General features: G+C 33.0%; 1 protein-coding gene across 25 annotated transcripts in view; it reads left to right on the top strand.

Moving 5' to 3' along the window:
* The window catches only part of LOC125049347 (protein tramtrack, beta isoform), a 357718-nt gene that overhangs the window by 98392 nt on the left and 235539 nt on the right, over window positions 1-23787 (top strand). Inside the window, exon 5 of one of the 25 annotated variants that reach the window (XM_047648568.1) lies at window positions 23222-23588. The exons of 21 other annotated variants lie outside the window; for them this stretch is intronic. In XM_047648568.1, the coding sequence (XP_047504524.1) occupies window positions 23222-23415 (194 nt within the window). In that variant the 3' untranslated portion in view covers window positions 23416-23588. Of the gene's footprint in view, window positions 1-7932; window positions 8178-14801; window positions 15197-17129; window positions 17457-23221; window positions 23589-23787 lie in introns of those variants that run through there. 3 more of the 25 variants (XM_047648571.1, XM_047648543.1, XM_047648552.1) reach the window with 3 other exon arrangements.

The raw sequence follows: 23787 nt of genomic DNA, 5'->3' as shown, positions 1-23787 counted from the left end.
GCTAGATTTGTGTGAAATTTATTATAAGAAAAAAAATATTTCCTGTCATGCCGCATCTCTTTTCGCACAGACTATAAAAAATTAAATGAAGTTATTAAGATGTAACAATATCGTTTATATGTTTTAGTTAAGTTTGGTGTGAATAAGAACAACAAGCCCATAGCGATATTAAATGGATATGTCTTCTACCAGAATGCACGTAATAAGGGCTCGATCAATTGGTCCTGCACACGAGGGAGTAAGTGTAAAGCGAGATTTACAACGTCTAAGGATAATAGTGTAATCATGAAAATTTCGCCGGAGCATTATCATCCACCTACCAAATACTTTATCCAAAATGGTGTCTACCATAGAATTTAATTTTATGACACAAATGCTCTAACACGCAATAGACGATGCAATGATCATGTAAGTTACAGAATGAAATATTCCTGACCGTAGGAATTTAAATAATTGGAACAGATTTAATATAAAGAATATTTTAATATTAAATCTGTTCACAACACAGGCTGCCTAGTACCTATTAATTTTGTCATATTTTGTTATGATTATTTTTCCGACCCTAATGTCGGCCAATAGAATTGCACCATTCGACGTCACGTGGTACAACCTACATGGTATTATACTGAAAATTTTTTGTGAAAATTTTCTCTGGTCGTTGCTTCAAGAAAAGTATTAAGTAGTTGTTTTATTCATTATGAAATTCTTATTTGTTAACTGTACATTCCGTCTCATGGTGCAATTCTATTGGCCGACATTTGGGTCGGAAAAATAATCCCCCGAATACCACTCGAGCTTCAAAATTATCTGGTATTTCCCTCAACAATTAATATAGTCGTCATGACGACTATATTTGTTTGCAACGAACCTATCGGGAAATACCCGATAATTTTGAAGCTCTTGTGGTATTACATATGAATATTTTTTTCTAAATTTTTTATTAGATAATGCCGATATGTCAAGTTTGCTTATGAGCGCTATTTTCATAAAAAATATTATGTCTAACTGAAAATAATTTGTAAAAATCCTTAAACTTGACATGTCAGCGTCGTGTGTTTCCTTCGTGAAAATTCCATAACGATAACTTTATAATATGATATTTAAATTAAAAACTTTTTTTGAACGCATTGAAGTTTCCCCGGAGTTGGTATCGACTAAAAGATGGAGGGTTCATCTTTTAGTCGATACCAACTCCGGGGAAATAAATATAGATAATGCAACTTTCTCTGCAGCTGTGATACTTTTTGACATTCAACATCTTTTGTCTTCAGTCACCGTGACCACGCACGCTGTAAAGCACGCGAAACGATAAATTTAAAATTAGGTTTAAATAATTGTAAATTTATAATAATACATAACTTCAATCCGTTCAAAAAAAGTTTTTAATTTAAATGTATAAAAGTTATGTCAATCAAAGACAATACTATAATTTGATATTATTAAGTAATTGTATAGAGCACTGTACCGTAGCGAAAAAGGCTGTGTAGTAAGTACCAATTAAAGCGTGGATCAAATGAGGCTTCCACGCCTTCCCACTTATTTACACTAAACAGTGCAAGCGTAGACACGATAGTAGAGGCTATGCTATTGTAATTATGTTGTACAGTTAATTTAAATGGTAATAAAGTTTATTACAACCTATTTAGTTTTAACTATTTACAATTGTAGAGTGAATATTTGTAATCTAAAATAAATTAATAGTAATAGTTTTTTTATTTAAAGTGCATTTGGTGAAATAGCTTTCTTTTAAATGAAAAACGTAAATCTGTAATATAGAAATGAATTGGTGTTCGTTTGTCTCGCTGAAACTCGACACTGCCTTAACAGATTTGGATAATTATGATCTTGAAATATTTTTGGAGGTTCAGGGAAGGTTTGAACGGTGGGAAACATGAATAATAAGTAAATTAAAATACAAAAAACGGCAATTGAATTTTCCATTGGAATAAGGAATTGATTGAAGTCTTTGTAGAAATAAAAAATTGTCACTTTGTTGTCATATATATGCCTTCAGAAGTTTGCGCTTCATAGCTGTAGTATGAAGTCCGATCACTTATGTCTGTTGTAATAAGTTTAAAGGCCGACAACACACTCACGAGCCCTCTAAAAAATAAAATATGTAGGTGATACAACGTTTACCGCGTCATCTAGTAAAAGATGTGACATTTAATGAATGTCAAATTGTATAGGTAATAATTAATTATTTTTAATTATTATACTTTTAATACTTTATAGGTTAAGAAAATTATAAATACTGTATTTGTGTAAATAAATAACTTATGGTAATCTAAATTATTTTTTTCAATTTCAGTGACATTTGCTGTAAATAAAAACCAAAGGCCTGTAGCCATAGTGGACGGTTATTGCTTTTACTCAAAGGAACGTTGTAAAACCTCCATACAATGGTTTTGCACACGAGCAAGTAGGTGCAGAGCTCGCTTCATAACAACAAAAGACAGGGAAATATTTCGAAAGAGCTACTTCACCCACACACACCCGCCTTCTAAATATGTAATTAATAAGGGAGTGTACTATCGGCTTTAGTCTTATGTAATGGACATATTAAATAAATATTATTAATTTAAACTTTGCACCTTAATTTAAGTATCTTTCTTTACCGACGATATATAAAGCATAGATATGTTTTAAGATAACCTAATCTTCCAAGACTATATCTAAATATGTGGGGTGATGGTGTCGCCAAAACAATTAAGGGTTTATCAAATCAAAATCTATTTATTCATATTGTACGAAAGTCAAGTTATGAAAATAGATCTAAATTTACAGTCCACGAAAGACGTAGAGTGGGCGAGAAGAACTGACAAGAAACTCTTCGCCACTTTTTTTAATCCCCAAGTTTTGGTTTACACGGAAATATTAAGGTAACCATTATTACAAATTAAATATATAAATACAGCTGCCTTATTATAAAGTAGTAATTCTATATTTATTCCTGTCCTTTGTTTCCAAATAAGGAATACCTAGCGACTAAACATAACGGGTGTGTAACGGGTAAATTACTCATCTGATGCGAAGTGATATATGAAGGCTCGCAAGTGCGTTGCCGGCCTTTTAGGAATAGGTACGCTCTTTTCTCGAAGGCTCCTAAATCAATTTCCGAACCAATTGTTCATTCATATTCATATTCATACTTCAGTCGGTAGCTGTTTCCACATAGTGGTGGTGAGTGGTAAAAGCGCTCAGTTGTGGAACGAAGGACGTCGAGGTGATAAGGGTGGAATTTCGTATTCTGCCTTGACGTCCGATGATAAAACTCAGCTGCAGGTATTAATCCAAACAACTCCTCTGATTATAATATTTCTCGATATAAATTATAATAAAATTGTAAGGACAAATAAATTCATAATTCGCCTACCTATTTTATTATGTGATTTTAAAAGTATGGCAGTTGTAACTTCATTTTATGTTTCAGTGACATTTGCTGTAAATAAAAGCGGAAAGAATATTGCAGTAGTGGATGGTTATTGTTTTTATCCAGACGAACGTCACCATACCTCCACATCGTGGTACTGCTCAAGAAGTAAAAAGTGCAAAGCCCGCTTCAATACTACAAAAGACAAGACAATAATTCGAAAAAGCAACTTTACCCACTCACATCCACGTCCAAATTTTATAATTAATAAGGGAGTGTACTATCGACTTTAGGCTTATGTTATAATATTTAATGGACATATAAAATAAATATTATTAATATAAAATTAGTCGGGTTTTCCTTCCTGACGCTATAACTCCAGAACGCACGAACCGATTTCCACGGTTTTGCATTCGTTGGAAAATTTTCGGGCTCCGTGAGGTTTATAGCAAAGGAAAAATTTCAACAGAAATGCGGGAAAATATTACAAAAAAAAAACACCAAATTAAACGAAGCCATATGTGGCGAAACGGAGTTCGCCGGGTTTGCTAGTTATTAATATAAACTCTGTACCTTAATTTTATTATCTTTCTTACCGAAGTTTTATACATAAATAATTTTTATAATTTAAGAAAAGCTAAAGATCTTTGTTAAAAGCAAAGGAACGCGCGAACAATGACTATATACAATGGTGGAAACGGTGGGAGGTTCTACATCTACGAGATAAGATCTTCTGAACGGGCCCTCGAAGCTTTAATCTAGAATTTCTTTATTGGAAACCGTTCTTTCATCAGGATAGGAAATGGATACTCAATATGTTACAAACCAAAAAGGTGTGAAACAGGGTTTCATTTTGTCCCCTGCTCTATTATGAACAGTACATTATTCTGAAGATCATGGACATGTATTGGAGAAGAGTTTCCTAGTGGCGCAAAGAGAACAGCAAAGTTACGGTAGACTCGAGCTAGAAAGTAGCATAGCATAGGCCTCGCAGTGAACAGAGAAAAACCAAAATGATTATAGCAGATCGACTGTCCTCGAGATAAAAAGGCGAATCGATAAAGATGCCAAGCCACGTTTCAACATCTGGAAGAAAAAAGGAATTGGTATTAAAACCAAAATCAGATTGATACAGGCTCTAGTATTCCCTGTCTTTTTTTATGTAGTAGGAGGCAAAGGTGTAGGAATGTCATCTGATGTTAAGTGATACCGCCGCCCATGGACACATTGCCAGAAGGCTGGCAAGTGAGTTGCCGGCCTTTTAAGATCTGGTACGCTCTTTTCTTTCTTTACTTCAGGAGACAGATGGTTCTACTGATAATGAAACTCAGCTGCAGGTTTTAGTCCGAACAACTCCTCTGAACACTCTCCATGATAAATGCGGTAGAAGATGCAGAGAGACCCCACATCTCTACGCAACGCTAAGGGATTAAGCCGCTCGGAAAGCGATTTGAATTGCTTTTCGTTGAATATGGTCAAGCGGAAGGAGCTGGTACTGGGGAGCTCTTCCTGAATAGAGTAGAAACGTGGACAATCTTGGCTCGAGAAAGGAAAATGATTGATGCCTTTGAGATATGATCCTGGAGGCTAATGATCAGAATACCGTGGACTGCGAATAGCACTAATACATTTATTTTGGACCAACTCTGCATACGGACTTGCCTGTCTACCATAAGCCGACAACGACTTATGTAATATTTCGGCCATACAATGCGCAGAGGCGATGATTACTTGAAGAAACTGATTGTGGTTGGTATATAGAAGTCAAAAATTCACGTGGCCATTCTTCAAACAGATGGACCGATCAAGTGAAAGACTCATCATCCTCAAAACTGTAATAAGAGAGGCGCTAAACAAAAACCGGTGGTAACAGATAGCCCGCTCCAAATATTTCCTTGCTAACCACGACGAGAGAAAGAATCGATCAGAGATCTTCTAAGACAATCTATATCAAAATATTTTTCATGTCAAAATAAATTCATAATTCGCCTTACCACACCTATTGTATAATGAGATTATTTAAACTTTTGTAATATACGGTATAACTAATTTTGTTTTATGTTTCAGTGACATTTGCTGTAAATCAAAACCAAAAGAATATAGCAATAGTGGATGGTTATTGTTTTTATCCAGACGAACGTCACAGTAACTCCATACCATGGCACTGTACTCGAAGTAAAACGTGCAAAGCCCGCTTCACTACTTCAAAAGACAAGAGAATAGTTCGTAAAAGCAACTTCAACCACACACATCCACCTTCAAAATCTATAATTAATAACGGAGTGTACTATCGTCTTTCCTGATTAGTTATTTAATATATTTATAAAACAAATATTTATTTCTCATTTACAACTTTGTACCTTAAATAAGATAACTATCACATTGAAGTTTAACATACATGTGAAGGGAATCAAGACAATCAATAAAAATATTTTTGGTACAGTTATTATATCTAAACGTTACGAATCTATGGAAAAAGTTACAGAAGTTATCGCTCACAATGTGTGATGGTCAAAAAAATTATATTGTTTTTTTTTACATATCACCTCTAATAGCCTAATAGGCACGCGATCAGGTAGATCTATATTAGAAAAGCTAGGCGAAAACCGAATGTCCAAGCAACACTTCAGACAAGACAGGAAAATACTTCTAACAAGCTGGTTCACCCATACGCATTTGCCTCTTAAATATGGGAGGGAGTACATTACCTTTAGTTGTGATTATTTAATGATATTTAATAGTTTCATAAAACAAATATATTTTCTTATTTATACAAGCGTTTTGGGCGTCTTTGTGTCGATATTTTGTAATTTTCCCAATCTTGGCAAATCATTCTTCGGGTGTTATTTTATTATATATAGGTTATATTTTATTTTAAATACATAAATCATAATTAAATTATTTTACACGAAGTGTTTTTTATTGCATCCTTATGTTGGTTTTATATGTAATATTTGTTCGATAAGCGTATTGATATGTCGAAAGTGTTTATTTATACAAATTACTTAACTAATATTCATACTAAACTTCTTGCGAAAATCTCCTGTATCTCTAATCCGAAAGTTAAGTATTTTTTACATAATCCTATCTCGCTCGTACTACTGACAGTATTGATATATTTTATAACAGTCTTCCTATTTATCGTGAAAAATTAATCAGTGGCGCCGAAACCTTTTTAGGTCTGGGCCTTAGATTTCTGAATCTGTTTCATGATCATGTCTTATGTCTTATGCCGTTGTGTTTGGCGATTTTCTCATAATGTTTTCCTTCAACGATCGAGTGAATCTGTGATCCTGTGGAAGTGTACCTTTGATGCTGGCAGCATTTCATCGCTGTATAACGATACTTATTCGTTGAGCGACGAAAGCACCAGCTCTCGGGTCACCTACCAAGCTCCAATTTAAAACTTAGGTACAAGTAGGTACTTGAACCCTTTGGCCCAAGATTCTCTCCTCCAAAGGGAACAAAAATAAAGTTGAAGGAAAGACTTTTATAATTGAACGTTCATAATTTTTTAAAATTAATTATACCTTTAGAAAGTAAATTTTCAGAAGTAATATATAGTATATTAATCATGTGAATTGGCATTAAATGTACGTAACATTTCATGCCATTCTGTATACAATATTTCACAGTCTAGCCTTTCCTAGACTACAAATGAAATAGAGAAACCGCCTGTACACACACACACACACACATAATCAATGTATTATTTTGTTACAGTTCAATATTACTTGAATTATAATAAGAAGCCAATTGCAATTTTAAATGGCTACAGCTTCTTCGCAGATGACCGCACGAAGAGCACAACATCGTGGATGTGCACTCGAACCCGGATATGTAAAAGCAAATTTACCACAAACAAGGCCAGAACACATATTTTCAAATCTTTTATAGAACACAGCCATTCACCTACACCTCATGTAATCCAAAATGGAATATATCATCGAATTTAGGGACTAACGTTCAATTCGGTATTTCAGTAAGCAGTTAATGAGAGAATTGGGTTATTGTTAATTAGCAATAACTTTAATTATTAATAAAAATTAAAAACGATAAAAATTAAAGACGTTAAAAATACGTCATTGAGAAATTAATTGCACCGTTTTAACTGAATTACTCATCTGTCTCTTTTTATCCCTTTATGATTTTATTCAAATAAACATTGGACAAAAATCTTTTGTACAATGTTTATTTGAATAATTCGTTTTAACTTTGATTAATTGAAAAAATCTAATAAATTTTAACAATAATAAATGTGAAGTCCATAAACTCTTTAGTTTTAATATAAATCGTAAACGTTATCGACCCGTTCTTTAAGTCGATAATGATGCATAGACAAGCGTGAAAAATTATAAAAAGTAAAATGTGTGGAAACGAAAAAAAATTATTTTGATTATGATGTTTGTGTATTACATAAAACTTGTCTTACGCAAACATCCCAACGTTTATAGCTTACTTATTAAACATTTTTGATTGGGTTTTATTCGTACAAATAGACATCCTATGAATTAATAATGACATTATGTAAATTAATTTCAATATATTATTGATTTCAGTAATGTTGGTGAAAAATAGACAAGGAAAGGACTTGGCAATAGTGGACGGCTTCACGTTTTACCCGAACAAACGGAACATATCAATACAATGGCGTTGTACCAGAGGTCTTCCCTGCAAAGCACATTTTACAACAGATTATTCTTTGAATGTTAAAAAAGGTGGATTTTTCCTTCATAACCACAATCCACCACAGTATTTTGTTAAGGACGGGTTGTGTCACAAGGTGTAAATTGACAACAAAGTCTATTTAATTTTACTAATTTACGTATATGTGGTAGGTTGCATTTGTTTCTGGATAGGGTGAAATGTGATAAAAACGACACAGTTTTAGCTACAAAATTTAATGTTACTTTATAGTTAAGAGTATAGTTTAGTAAGTGATTTGGGTTATAGCAGCAGTCACAGAGCACTTCTTATGTCTTCGTAAACCGTGTGAGACCGTAGTACATATTAATCTTAGTTCTAGTTAAAGTATTTCGTAATAGACGTGACAGAACATTGGCGTACTGACGTAATGTTAGGTTGGTTTTAGTCTCACCGTCACCGCTGAGGGTCATCGTGGCTCGTACTCGTTCGTCGTACTGTACAGACCACGGCCAAAAATGCGAAGTTAATTAATTGTAGCTGCTTTGTACTCTCTATCCCAAAGAAATAATAGCGACGATTATGACTCCATGTTCATCAATTTATTGAGCTGAGAGCCGTTGCAGGAGAATTTGTATTTATTTTTGTAGAGTGGATCGAAAAACGCTTTCTGGAAGTTCATATATCTCAGCTACGGTGAGCGTGCTGTCAGCGTGAGACTAAATTCAGTCTTATACATTCGAGTCGTTGTAATGACTGTTGCAAAATAGTTTTATATGTATACGGTTTATTGGCGGCCATTTTGGGCGATATTTGAGCGGCGTATTATTAGAATTGTGGCACAAGGGATGTGCAATGAATGTTATTTTTCTATTTGTGAACGTGTGATATTTAGTTTTAATTACAAAAGGCCTTTACAAAGATTAAAAGTAAAAAGATTCAAATATTTTGTTTTGAAATTAGGTAATTAGTTATGTTTTAGTTTTTGATCGTGTGTTTGAATAAGTTTAAAAAAAAATTGTATAAATAAATAAATTTGCGTTAATATTCTCTTTATTAACCTTGATTTAAAGTGATTTGTTATATTATTTAAGAAAGTATATAGTTTCGTACGTTCGTACGTAGCTCAATTTTTTTATGGAATAGGAATCGACCATGCTGGAGGCTCACCAGTCTCAATGCCAGAGGGCAAGTGCGTTGACGGCCTTTTAAGAATTGGTGCGCTCTTTTCTTGAATGAGCCTAAGTCGTATTGGTTCGAAAATGCAGGAGGTTCACCCGATGTTAGTGAAACCTCCTCGAACACTCAATGACAGAGGGCTCGCGAGTGCGTTGCCGGTTTTTAAGAATTAGTACGCTGTTTTCTTTAGTTGGCAGCTGGTTCCATATAGCGGTTCCAAAAAGTGTCTTAAAAACGCTCAGTTGTGGAGTGACGATAGTCGAAGTGATATGGGTGGTATTTCATAACACGTACACTATGTTATGAAGTGTGATTATTATTTTCATTTCAAAAATAATTTAATAACTATAATGATTGTTTCAGTTGTCGTATGCCTATCGGAAAACGGTAACGAGATAGCTTTATACCGTGGGTACACTTACCGGCGAAACAGAAAATACCCTAATAAATGGCGTTGCAGAACAAATGCCTACTGCCGTGGTCGACTCACTACTGATGAGCACGACCGCTTAAAGCGAGTAACAGCTGTCCACAAACATCCCAGAGGGACCTATGTCTTAGTAAATGGGATTCTTTATAAAACGTAACCACTGTTTAGGATATTATTGAATTTGGAGTGATGACAATTAAACAATTAAAATTTTATTTAACAAATGAAAGCCGTTGAATGACTGTCTAAAGCATCAGAGACATCTTAGACAGTAAATGGAATTGGGTACCCCGCATAATAAAGTAAATTTCGTTGATAAATGAAGACTTAGACGAATTGTAAGGTCATAGACTATAGAATTGTAAAAGTAAAAGAAAATCTCGAAGCTCTTGACAGAGGACTAAGCAAAAAACGCTTCCGTATCCTCTTTTATGAAGGGGTATATACTCAGATTTTAGCGACTGCGACGCAAGAGAATACTCTAACTGGGTAAAATCACAGATTGGATGGAATTACCTAAAACATTGCTTTTTGTGTGGAACTATAACTCCCAAAAATTTTTGTAGTTTCAAAACACTTGGATGTTGAACCTGATCAAAAGTAGCCATTACTAAGAATTAATACGAGTATGACCACAGAATAATAAAGCCGAAAACCTCTAAATAATACCAAGAAAAGTAATTAATGTTACATATGTTTACAAATTATCTTAAATTGTAACAAATTAAAGGCTTGTGTTTTATGATATGATTTTTGTTGCCAATGCCTATCGGGTCGTTTTAATAATTACGTCATCAATGGTCCAATATTTGGGCTATACTTTTTCAAAAATCAAGGTTATTTTTTTTAAATAAACAACCTATTTCATCAATAGAAGTAACGCTTACTCTGCTACATAATCTCCTATAGTACAAATATTCTTGCGAATGAATCAACACTGTTTAAGTCGTTCCATATTCTTTATAATATTCATAAATAAAAGGTCTACTACATAGTAAAATTTAAAAACGGTTTTTTTCTATTGAACCTTGAACCTTCTTTCGAAACATTCTTTAATCTTAATTAATGAAGAATCGTCTTACAGCTGTTGTCGTATTTCGTAATTCTCGTGGTGGAATGGTTGGCATATGCAATGGTTATTCGTACCGCGAAGAAAGACCCAACATTTGGCGATGTACAACAAGTACCTACTGCAAAGGTCGAATTACAACTAATGAAAAAAATTTGATTGTTAAAAATGACGTCCATCATGTTCACGCCAGGACTGAGTATGTTGTACGTAACGGACAATTAATACGAGCAAATCGATCAGTGCATAGAAATAGTGATATCGGATATCGCCGTTGGATGGAATCATAAATGTGTAACTGTTACCAATCTTTGACTCAATCTGTCAATACAATTCAAAGATTCTAAGTAATTTTTGAAGTGAAACTTCTTTAGAATCGTTGTGATTTCAAACCGCTTGCAACGGAAAAAGCGACAGTAAAAAGAGACAGACACATAAATTAATAGGATTTGACGTGAGAGAGAGTAAGATAGGAGGCATTATACAGTGTATAAACTTTAAATTAGTGTGTTTTTGAACATTTTCTGAAATAAACAAACAGATTTGATGAAAATTAAATAAGTAAGTCAAGTAAGTAGTTTAATTATAAAATTAGATTATTTATCAATTTTATTTACAAATCATTAGTTATAGAAACTTTTTGAAGTGAAAACTTCGTACTACACTTAATTAAAAGTTTATACACTGTATAATGCTTCCTATCTCATTTTCTCCCACGTTGGATCTTGTGAATTTATTTCTAAGTGAGATGCTTACGCTATAAACGTTTATACTATATATTATGGACAGCCTCCAATACTGTAAACAAAGATCTATTCGAACTTAAATTGTGTATTAGCACTTAGCTATTATTTATAATAAAATATCTAAATTGTGACCAAGTGAATCTCAGCTATTTGGTACAGTCTTTGGAACTGTTTTAATAAAAAGACTGATATGTGTATTTAAAATATTAATTTGATATATTGTCACTTTACATAAAGTTCATATTCGAATAAAACTACGATTGAGTTTATTTTTTTTTAGTTTATAGCCGATTTATTAAACAGCAATAAATTATTTTTGAATATTAATTTTACACAGTCTTTATTATCAAATTTTGTATTACTTTTTCAGTACAATGGGTACAAAAAATGTCTGGTTATAAGTTGGCGATCATAGACAGATATACTTTTTATTGCGCAGTTAAATCAAAGACAACGACAAATTGGAGGTGCACGAAACATTGTAAAGCTAATTTTATATTGGACAATGAGAGCTCTATAATGAAACGAAGAAATTTATATCACAACCATCAACCACCTAAATTTTCTGTTGTTAATGGGATTTTTTGTAAACTATAATATTGTCAAAATAAAACAAATCGTTTGAACTAGGTTTAAATATGTTTATACATTGTATTATAATACATTAATTAAATTTTATAGCAAATAAATGATTGTCCAAAGCAAATTTTGTTTTGTAATGTTTTTAATCGCTAAAATAGCGATTAAATTTATTTAATTTGACGTTCCGAGACTTTATAGAAGTTCTGGTCATGGAGAGACTTCTCGTTTATTTTCTTAAAAACAAGACGTACGTATTTTCAATTACATACACGTTGTGACGTAATGAATGGAAAATGTGGTACCAGGGGGTAGAGGATGTTACCGTAAAAATCTTAGTGTACATTTAATAGCGCATCTGTGTAGATATAAATTCCTACATTTGGAGTATTGTTACTACTTTCGGAATTTTCGAAAATTTCGATTATCTCGAAAACCGAGGGATTTTTATTATATACTAGCAGACCGGCCAAGCGTTGCTGTGGCTAGGGTTTTTGTTATATTACATACGACCCCCAGGCTTTTTTGGCGGTTATGTAGGTAATTGTAGCTTATATGAAACGTTGGTACTTTCAACACAGCGCCATCTGTTAGAATTGTGACTATCAAATAATAAACAAATATTTTGCAATAAAATAATATTCCGGGTATAAAATGAGATGTAAGCCATCCCATCTTTTAAGTTGGATCAAACTACACACGGTATGCAAATTGGATTGATATCGGTTCGGTAGTTTAAGAGTCCATAGTAGACAAACAACGTGACACGTAATTTATATATATTAAGATAATATAACACATTATTTTTCTGAACCACAACTTCCTCTACTTGCAGTTACCATATAATCCATTAATTACGACACATCCTGTATACTATTTACATATTATATATATATATATATACATATTATATTATACACATTAATATATATTAAATGCTTCTAATTTTACATTTACTGCCAGTTCTCAAATCAAGGGCGTAGAATGAAGAGAAGAACTGGCAACAAACTCTCCACCACTCTTTTAAATCGCCAAGTTTTTTGTATTACACAATGTTTGTAAGCTGCAACCATTACACAACATGACATCTTAGGTAATTAATGGATTAATGGTTAATTAATAATAATAAAATAAATTAAAAACAAACATTTGTCCTCTATCAGCAGGAGGCCTGGTGAAATAGGAGCACGCACTATCCTCGTGGTAACAACACGCAAGTACATAGTCGTATAGAAAAGTGACACGAGGACAAAATGTCAATAGATGTTTGAAATCTATAACAGCGCGTATTTCAAATGTCGGTTTTAACTTTCATATATATTTTTCAGCGATATTAATACTGGGATCCAAAGGGAAAGAGCAATTATATATTGGCGGTTACAAGTTTTACAAACGAGATGAAAGCAAGAACAAAGTAAGGTGGTGTTGTACCAGGAGATCATGTCGTGCAGCCGTGTACAGTGTTGAAGGACAAATAGTGAAAGTGTGCAACGCACATTCTCATTAACCATTAAAATTAGCTCAGTTCACCACCAATCGTCTTTACGTACGTGGATGATCCATAAAAAGTTCGTGGCTTGGGCTGTTACCGTTCTAAAAAAAAAATATGTTTATTAAGGAACATAAGATACATGTATCACTTATTCCACGTCATTAAATTTGAATTTGTAGGCGTCCCTACTCATCGGCAAAGAAGACAGAGGGTGTAGGCCGAGAGAAAAGCGGGCGTAAAAAACTCTCGGTACTCTTTTAAAATATCAAATCATCAAACAAAATTATTTTAAAACAAATATCGAAAATTAATTAGAAGTAGCCTGTCTAGCACTAGTCCCAGGCCCTTTTATCAACTAGAAAATCGTTGACTTTATAGTAAGCCTTTTTACACAGCTTTTCTTTAATACATTTACATTGTAGCATACAGGTTTAGAGTAATTACAGTGTGAGAGAGTGGTCACAGATGTGAATTTTGGGTGAATACATTTCACACTTTTTTGATTCTTATATACGTTGAATACACATATTAATTTGGACCAAAGTGCTGTGATTTCAAATGCGAGTGCGTGCAATGACACGGTTAGGAGCAGACCAACTCCTTGAAGAGTGGTTTTTATTTATGTTCACTGTTTTACTGCAAGCATAGCAGTCAACGTTAATTTAAGATGTTGAGTAGTTTCAATATCTTCTTAGAAGTATTTCCTTTAAGTACTACACCATAGTTAGCTAGTTTTGAATGTTATTATTTTTCTGTAATTTTTCCTAGCACCTAGTGGTGTAGTTTATATATTATTTATTATAAATGCAAGGTACATTTATAATAAATAATATTTAAAATATAATGATGATTAATTAATTTTACTTTTTCATGACATTATTTTTATTTGTACTTGATAACTTAAAGGTATTATTTACTACTTATAAGACGAAATATTAATATACGTTTGTATTGATATGTTCATTTTATTAATTAAATAGTGTCCAGTGTTTACCACTACCTCTTATACAATTTATTAGATGATAATACTATGTCAAAGTATCGAATTTCGTATTAAGACTTCTTTAACGACATTCTTTGTACAAAATTAGATATTTTGTCATATATTTGTATTATACTAGTTATAATAACGACAAGAATGGTATCCGATTAATGTATATTCATCCTTATGTCTATCTAAAAAGGTGACCGTACACACATTTATTTGATAGGATTTTATTACGTTAGATTTAATTCTGCGTATTTTTCGAGCTTTGTGACGATATAAATTAATCCTGTTTTGTTTTTAGTTTTCAGAGCCTGTGTATTTTTCGGAAGAAAGATAAGTGGTCATTATCTTGAGGAGATCGGGGGAAGGGTGAGAGATAACAGGAGGAGCTGTCACAATTGCTATAGACACTACGTCAAAATCATGGGAAGATATGAAGCCCGGAAGAAAATACGAAAAATCGTGACCTTTTGCCCTGCGTGTCCCAATCAGCCGTTCCTCTGTACAAACTGTTTTATATTAACACATAGACATAATATACATTAATTACTAGCAGATAATCTTAGCAGTGCTGGGTTTAGCATGTGACTCTTATCGTCGTGTGTTTGAATCCCGGCTGAGTATTAATAGATTCTTCTTTCATTTGTCACATGTATATTGTGTAATCTGTGTATATTTTGGGCCCAAAAATTGTCACATGTCAATTGTCAGACAATATAATGAGATTTAAAGTCTACATCCACTTGGGGCTATAGCACCACTGCATTAATAACATTCCTTATGGCAAGATGATGCGGGGCAAAGACAGAATGTATGGCGAGATACCTAATAACAACTTCTGCTCATTTACGCCTTTTGCTTATATGAAAATAGTTCGTATATATATATTATATAATTAGGATAGTACTAACTTCAGTTTAATGTCGCAATGCTAAGAATTTTTTTTAAATGTCTTGGTCTATTCAAAATATAGGGAATGAACAATACTAACAATTCGTTCCTACGATTAGAACGTTCATTAACACTAACTATAGCTTTATAATAATAGCATATATGTTATTAGAAAATTAATATAGTAATAAAATATTCATTATACAAAAATGGTTTTCGATGTAACCCAGCCGTCTCCTCTACCTGATCTATTTATAGGTTTCGGTATCGTTGCTCTTCATGGTTCTGTTGTATTTGTCTCCGTTCTGAATAGCAATATATAAGAATTAAAAACATTGGAAGGTTTAAAATGATATAAATCCACAATATTCAAATAATGGCATAATTTAATAAAACATAAAAAAAAGGATTATATATTGGGTGTCAAATATTATATATGTAAAATAAAGAAATATATAACCACTTAAATATACAACACAATTAAATTTCGTAAGGTTTTTACTTATTCCAAACAAAAGAGTTCCACTGAGTCGCTAATAAATACTGAAAGCCAGTCCGCCATTACACATTTAATGTAAATTATTAATTATATTAAATTCTTGTAAGTAAATAGAAATATCTATATATATAAAAGAAAGTCGTGTTTGTTACAACACTTATAACTCGAGATCGGCTGGACCGATGTTAGTTATGTCTTTTTTGATGGATTTTTCAACACTCCGAATAGCAGAATAAGTAATAAAATATCGGATAAGTTATCGAATAACAATAAATAAATAAATTAACTTTACGAATGCACACGGCATGTGGTGACATTTGTTGACAAAACTACGCATAATTTTACGTCGAATTCGTGTCACTTCAAGAAATTCCGAACTTGAGGTAAATGAGGAGATGCATAACCAGGCTTTGATCTTGATCGAAAAAATGTTGTAAAGCAGAAAGTGCTTTAACATGCAGTATCGCAATATTGGCGATAGAGAGAAGAGGCCTAATGTGTAAAACTGCCATTCTTCTTTTGCAATGGCAAGCAATAAAACATTTCTGTATTTGCAAAAAAAGTTATCACCTTAATGAAATCCTAAAATAAGTTTAACTAAAGTAACAACGATATTATTATTAAGGCGGAACGAAGTTAGCCGGGTCAGCTAGTTGTGTATAAATGAGGTGATAGAAACATGCAGTGTTTTTGACGTGACAACGTCTTATAATTCGATGGAGCCGCCTGCATGCACGAAAAAACATGACTCATGCGGCGTTACCTCGCTCTGAGGCGTTCCATTTAAGGTTTGAAGTGTAAGCGAGAGCACGGAACAAGCGACAAAGACGCACAATCGGCCTCCACGTTTTCCTATCATCGTCATATTCTCAACAGAATAACACAAATTGCAAGAAGTTAAATATCACACATGTTTAATAGTTGTAAAACAATAATTGCGAAACGCACATTCATACTTGTAAAAAAAAATTACATAATTGTATTTATGCGTGCAAATAAATGTAACTTATTCAATTTAATTGTGATTTCCATTTACCTCCTTCTCTATACAAAATAACTATCAAACAAATACAATTAAAATTTTCTTTTGGAAAATGCAACTATTCTATCAGTTTTTCTTATGACGTTGTCACGTTCAACTATCGTCAGTAAACCGACTTTACAGACAACCGATTTCTTAACTAGTACTTAATGCTGCAAAATTGTTAATGTATTTAATAACCGATTAATTATTTTCAGTATTCTTTGGCGTTTCACAACAGGGGAGACGTCTACTTTGCATCGGTGACTACAGGTTTCGTGAGAAAAGTCATTGGAATTTAAAAACACGATGGGTCTGTTCCACTCATGCTAATAAGAAATGTCGGGCCAGCATTTACACTTTTGATGATGTTATAATTAAATTTAATAATAATCACTCACATTAAAAAAAAATCAACGATTTAATTAATGATAAGTTTTAAGTTAAAACCGTTAAGAAGGATGGTCAAAGAATTATAAAAAAACAAAGAATATTTATATTTTATTGTCTAGCTTAAGCTTAGAAAAATATATAAAATAAAGTTATTTTAAAATTATTTATTTATTTCGTATCCCTACAGCTAACATAAATTATATACAACAAAACACTATTATATTAAACATATAGCCAAAGATGGAAGACATACAAAAATCTTCAAATATTTACGAAAAGAAAAAATCTATAAAAATCGTTAGATACGCAATACCTAATTCGGCTGCGCTGTGTTATGGTGTGAAAGTGAGGGTGTGTATGTGGGGTGTGCTCATGATGTTGTGATTTAGCGCTTTGGATATTCTTGATACTCCTTTTTAAGCATATTTTGCGATAGCGTAAACAAGTCAAGGTATCACTGATTTTAGACAATATTGTGTATGCCTAGTATAGAAGACTTCGAGCGGCCTAAGGTTTAGATCATGGAGGCAATATGAAAGCCACTGCAATTTTTTAAATAAATATTTCAATTCCTAGCCCTAAGTTAATAGTTGGTGGTCCTCCCTGATGAGCAGAAAAATATTCCGGCCCTCTCAGACGGCGCTTTCTCGTAAGTTTATACTGTATGATTATAATTGTATAGTCTTGATGTTACGAAATAGCTTATTAGCACTCGGCAGACTATTAAACAACGGAAAGTTGTGTACGTGGGTCACGTGTTTCGCTATGACAGCTACCATCTCCTTTAATTAATTAAAATGGGTAAAATCTAGGGTAAACGGTGTTAGTAAGTGGACGGGTATTGCGACTGCGGAAGAGTTGCTGCACCTGACACAGGAAAAGATACGTTTCTTCACTGACGGGAAATCTCCATTAATGGCCTCACCAAAAGAGGAAGAATATAATACTATTTGACAAATTTATCAACATTTTTCTATTTTTGTTTAGAGTGCTTTATATCAATCAGTATGAGATTGCCATATGAATATTCCGTTGGTTCGAGTCGTATAAATAATGTTATAAAATAAAAATATGTTTTATTTAAATTTAAAAAAAAAATCAGTGGCGCTACAACATTTTTAAGTCTTGGCCTCAGATTTCTGAATCTGTTTTATAATCATTTTTTAAATCTAATAGGCAAGTAGGTGATCAGCCTCCAGTGCCTGACACACGCCATCGACTTTTTGGTTCTAAAACATGTCGGTTTCCTCACGATGTTTTCCTTCACCGTTCGAGCAAATGTTAAATAAAAAAAAGGTGCACAGCCGGGGATCGAACCTACGACATCAGGGATGAGAGTTGCACGCTGAAGCCACTAGGCCAACACTGTTCTGTTTTATTTAAATAAGGTTCTATTTATTCTTAGAATTTTAGGAAAAATAATAATTATTTATTGTTATTATTTCAGTTAGCTTCGACGTATCACAGCGAGGGAAACGACTCCTGCGTGTTGGAGGATATACATTTTGTGTGCAAAATAAAAATTATATGAAAACTAGGTGGATCTGCTCTACTCATGGCTCAAAAAGATGTCGGGCCACCGTTCACACAATCGAGGATGAAATAATTAAAATAAATAACAATCACTTGCATTAAAATTTGAAATCCGATTAAATGGTTTGAGTTTAATGTAATGGATATTATTAATTATAAATATTATGAAACCATGTGTCCTGGATTTTTTTCTTTATGTATCAAACGATATACATTCGAACATATAGTGAGTAATGAGAGAGTACCTAACTAAGAGGCATCCCTATTAAACGAAATCTAATTACATATATCGTGTTAACTTGAAGAATTATTTTCATAAGCATTTCTCGTAATTCTGACTAAACAGCGAGAGAGACTGGTGAGATACTATTTTAGATTTTTTTTTCACTATTTGATAGAAAGAGACGAAAGAGTACTATAAAAAGACTGATTTAGTAAAGGAGTTCATTTTTATCAAATTAATTGCCTTAATAATTCATGTTCAATACAATATATTCACCCTGTTCTGTACCTATGGATTTTTATTTCTATTTATTTTCGCAATTAAATATATTTAGGTAACTTTTGTTGAACATTAAAAAATCTAATCTCTCTAAAACATTTACTGTCAGTTCTCAACGGCGTTCAACGAACGAAAAAGTAAGAAACTGCTCGGCACTTCAACAATTTAATTTTGCAAGATTAGCTGCAACCACAACAACATATTGAGAATAAAAGGCAAATAACAATGCATAATCAGATTTTAATATATTTTCAGTTACCTTCGAGGTGTCACAGCGTGGTAAACGTCTCCTACGCATCGGCGAATATACGTTTTGTATGCATCGCGTGAATCAAATGAGAATACGATGGCTTTGTTCTACACATGGTGCTAAAAAGTGTCGCGCTAACATCCATACGATTGAGGATGAAGTTATCAGAATTAATAATAAACACACACATTAGCAGGCATATTCGTTGCCTTTGAATCGATTTCAGATTTATTTTGTACTACGAGGCCCGATGCAAAATAGTTCGTCTAGTGTGAAATTTTCTCTGTGAGATTTTTTCTAACTTCATTATTTTTGTAGATCTATATAAAATATTAAGCTGTTCTACTATCACATGTCGCGTTACTTATGACATTTTTGAATACAAAAAAACTAATAATAATATATATATTATTTACAAATTAGTAAAGGATGTACAAGGCCGTACCGTACCGTACGTACCTAAACAAAAATTTTGATACAGATAAAACATATTAGCTATCGTGCCAATAAAGCTATATTGTTTTATCCACTGTAATATATAATAGCAATAGATTTGTATGTAATTTGTCTAAATATCCACACAATTTAACATTAAAGTCGGTATCACCGGCGCAGAACTGAGAACACTACTAAAAATTGTTTGCTATCTACAGCTGTTCTGTTAAACCGATATTGATTGGCTAGAATAGCAATAAGAAATTATTTAAATAACTATGACGTCATAAAAAACCCAATTGTAATCAGTTTCACTAATAAAGAATGTGTGCACTAAGATTTGCTCTTTGTAAAAATGTGATATGGGGTGAGAATGTAAAACATTTGCTTGAATAAACAAATATATTATGACGCATAGTGTTTATCTTTTGTTAACACGTGTTGCAGGACGGAATACGGATGCGGAATGTCGTCATCCGTTACCCCTATTGTAAGCCATATAGTCTATAAAATCATAGTATTGACCAATGTTGCTTACTTTTGGCCCAATTTGTTACTTGCTCCAAAAATGACATCGCCTCTAAATGGGGTTTCAAATGTAGTCATTTACTCATATTTCTGGATTACAGAGAAGCGAAAAGATCACCTAAATTGCCACACATGATTTACAGTTACATAGATATAATAAATATTATTTGTCAGTGAAAGATGTTCTTCCTTTAACCATATATAAGAATTTTTTAACAACACTGAAATTTACGGAGCCTTAAGCGGGCCATAGACGGACCGCATGTTGCAGTCAAGACCGACTGCAATATGCGGTTTGGTCAGGAACTGCTCGAGCGGTCCGTGTATTGCGAATATGAATTTAGTATGGAAACTGCAGAACGCCGTGCGTCGACCGCTTAGAGCAGTCGGTATCGGCTATGCGGTCCGGTCCGTCTATGGCCCTCTTTAAAGCTCTTTTGAGTCTCAGTCAATTATACAACATAAAAAAGGTACATATATTAACACGCAAAGATTCGACAATTTTTGACAAAATTTTGTCACTACAGGTTTTAAAACTATAAACCTATATTAGCAGTTAATCTAAATGTCTTAATCAAAGCTTTTAAAAGCGTTATGTCCAGCTCTTTTTAAAGAGGTGAAAATGCGCTTACGCAATCCCGCGCCTTCGACCTTGACGCTGGGACTGTGGGCTGGGTTATCACTCAAAACCCTCTGCTATTCAGGGGGGTAGCGATGCCCCACCGCCCTTCAGCCCTTAAGATGGGCCCTCGGAGAACACCAAGGCATTTAACCCAATAATACTTTCAACAAGTTTTCAGCTTGTATATGGTTATTGCTGAAAATGTTTAATCTGTATTAATGTTTAGTGTGTGTGTGTGTAATCGATATGTATTTTTTTCAGCAAAGTTTTTGCGTTCACAACGCGGAAATCGCCTCTTGACTCTTGATGGATATACATTTTATGCGAAAATTGCTAACAAATTTAAAACACGATGGAATTGTTCCACACATTCCTCAAAGGGATGTAGGGCCAACGCTGTTACTATAGAAGATGAATTAATCATGATAAATAATAATCACACACATTAATATGCTGGTATTTGAATGAATATGGCCCAATATTTGATAGACAATTGGAATTTTTTTACCTATATTATTATAATTTTTAACAAAAAATCCCGACTTTCGAAGGATCGTTTCATTATTTTTTTGATTTTGAACGGATTTTCAAAGGTTCCCCTAGATTTTTCTGGCCATCATCAGATCCTTATCCTTGGAATATCTTCTTTTTAGGTACCTTTATACGGTCACGACGAGGTAATCGTCTTCTATGTATTGGTGGATATAGATTTTGCGTACATATTAGAAATAATCTGAAAACTAGATGGAAATGTTCCACACATAATGGAAGGTCTTGTCCCGCCAACGTCCATACATTTGAGGATGAAATAATCAAAATATATAATCAACATAATCATTAATATTATTATATTTTATAAATTGGCACTGCATAAATGTTAAACATTACGACCTAACTTAAGATTAGTAAGTATTCGCTTAGCTCCTTCTCTATCTTCCTTTAAATTTCTTCTGTACAAACATTATCTGTCCATATCGTATCCCTAACTTTAATAATACGTACTAACTGACGTGAGACTGATCGTAAATTAAATTATTATGATTCAAATGCACTTTTTTTTCCATGTATCCTTTATTAGTTTAGTTTGTTTTTTTTTCTGTTTAGTTCGTCCTGTTCCTTTTTCTTAACAACTATATGTAATACATTTTTTTTCTTTTCTCACAGTGGTTGCCTGGAAGAGATCGCTCGAAAGCGATAAGGCCGCCAGTGGCCTTTCCTTTACATGTAATTATGTTAAATTTTTATATTATTATGCAACAAAGTGTAAATAAATAAAATAATTTAAGTAAGTTAATTTACTAAAAATAATATTTATCATAAGAAAGTGTCCAAAACTTACAGGCTCTATTAAGGGGAAGACACTCTGTTCTTGTGTACTATTTTTTCCCACTTACCACTGTTTACCACTAAAGACTAAAACTAATTTGACTTTGATAGATCAATGTGTGACGTTAATTTAATGTTTTGTTAATAATGTTTAAATGAATGAGTTTAAACTGTCAGACTTTGTTTTTCTTGAACATACACCCCAATAAAACCACTGATTTAAATTTATTTGATCACACAGCGATTGATGTGAAATCTGTGCCCTTTAAAATATACCTCAACATTATAGTATAAATTTTAAACAACCTAGACAATCTTCGAGCTCAATCATCAGGATAGTTCAGTAATAGGTACATGAGTAATCCAAACGTTAGATATATGTTTGCGAAAACCACATCGATCCATTAGGAAACAGATACACGAAACGTTAAACTTTAAAAAATCATTACAACTTAAGAAAGTTGATTAAAATTGCCTGTACTCGTAGGTTCGATACCCGTCTGTGTACCAATAAACTTTCTATGTGCCCATTTAACATTAGCTCGAACGGTGAAGGAAAACATCGTGAAGAAACCGACATGCCCTTGAGACGACGGCTTGTATCAGGCACAGAAGGCTGATCACCTTGCCTATTAGAAAACACAGGAAACAGATTCAGAAATCTGGCTCCTAGACCTATAAGAATGTGAACCAGAGAATTAATACATATTATTCATTTCAGTTTCCTTCATGTGGTCGAGGCGGGGAAATCGACTTCTATGCGTCAATGGGTATAAGTTTTGCGTACGCCAGCGTTGTATGAACACTATGAAAACCAGATGGAAATGTTCCACACATAATGGAAAATCTTGCCCAGCCAATGTCCACACTTTTATGGATCAAATAATTAAATTACATAATGTACACAATCATTAGTTAACACTTAAGGTATTTTGATTTATTTTTTAATTACGATTTGCCTAATATAAACTAGATCTATGCTATTGCTATTAAGGTTTTTATTGATTAGTGAATGTTACAGTAAATACTTCTCTCATTCCTTACTTATGTTATTCACAGGAATTAGAATAAATTGTTTACGGATTGAATTGTGTTTAATTAAAGATCTTCCCTTCTTCAAAGCAACAAGTATATGACGGTATATTTTATTACTAATCTTTGCGCCGATTGTGGTGCCATAACTTTTATAACATATTTAAAACAAACTTTAATATCCTACTAAATTGAAATCCAATGAATGATTAATTCTTTTTAGTAAGAAACAAAAAAATAAATATTTTGTTACTT

This window comes from Pieris napi, chromosome 5, assembly GCF_905475465.1.
Source record: "Pieris napi chromosome 5, ilPieNapi1.2, whole genome shotgun sequence".
Lineage (NCBI taxonomy): Eukaryota > Metazoa > Arthropoda > Insecta > Lepidoptera > Pieridae > Pieris > Pieris napi.
This window is presented reverse-complemented; position numbering and strand designations above follow the sequence as displayed.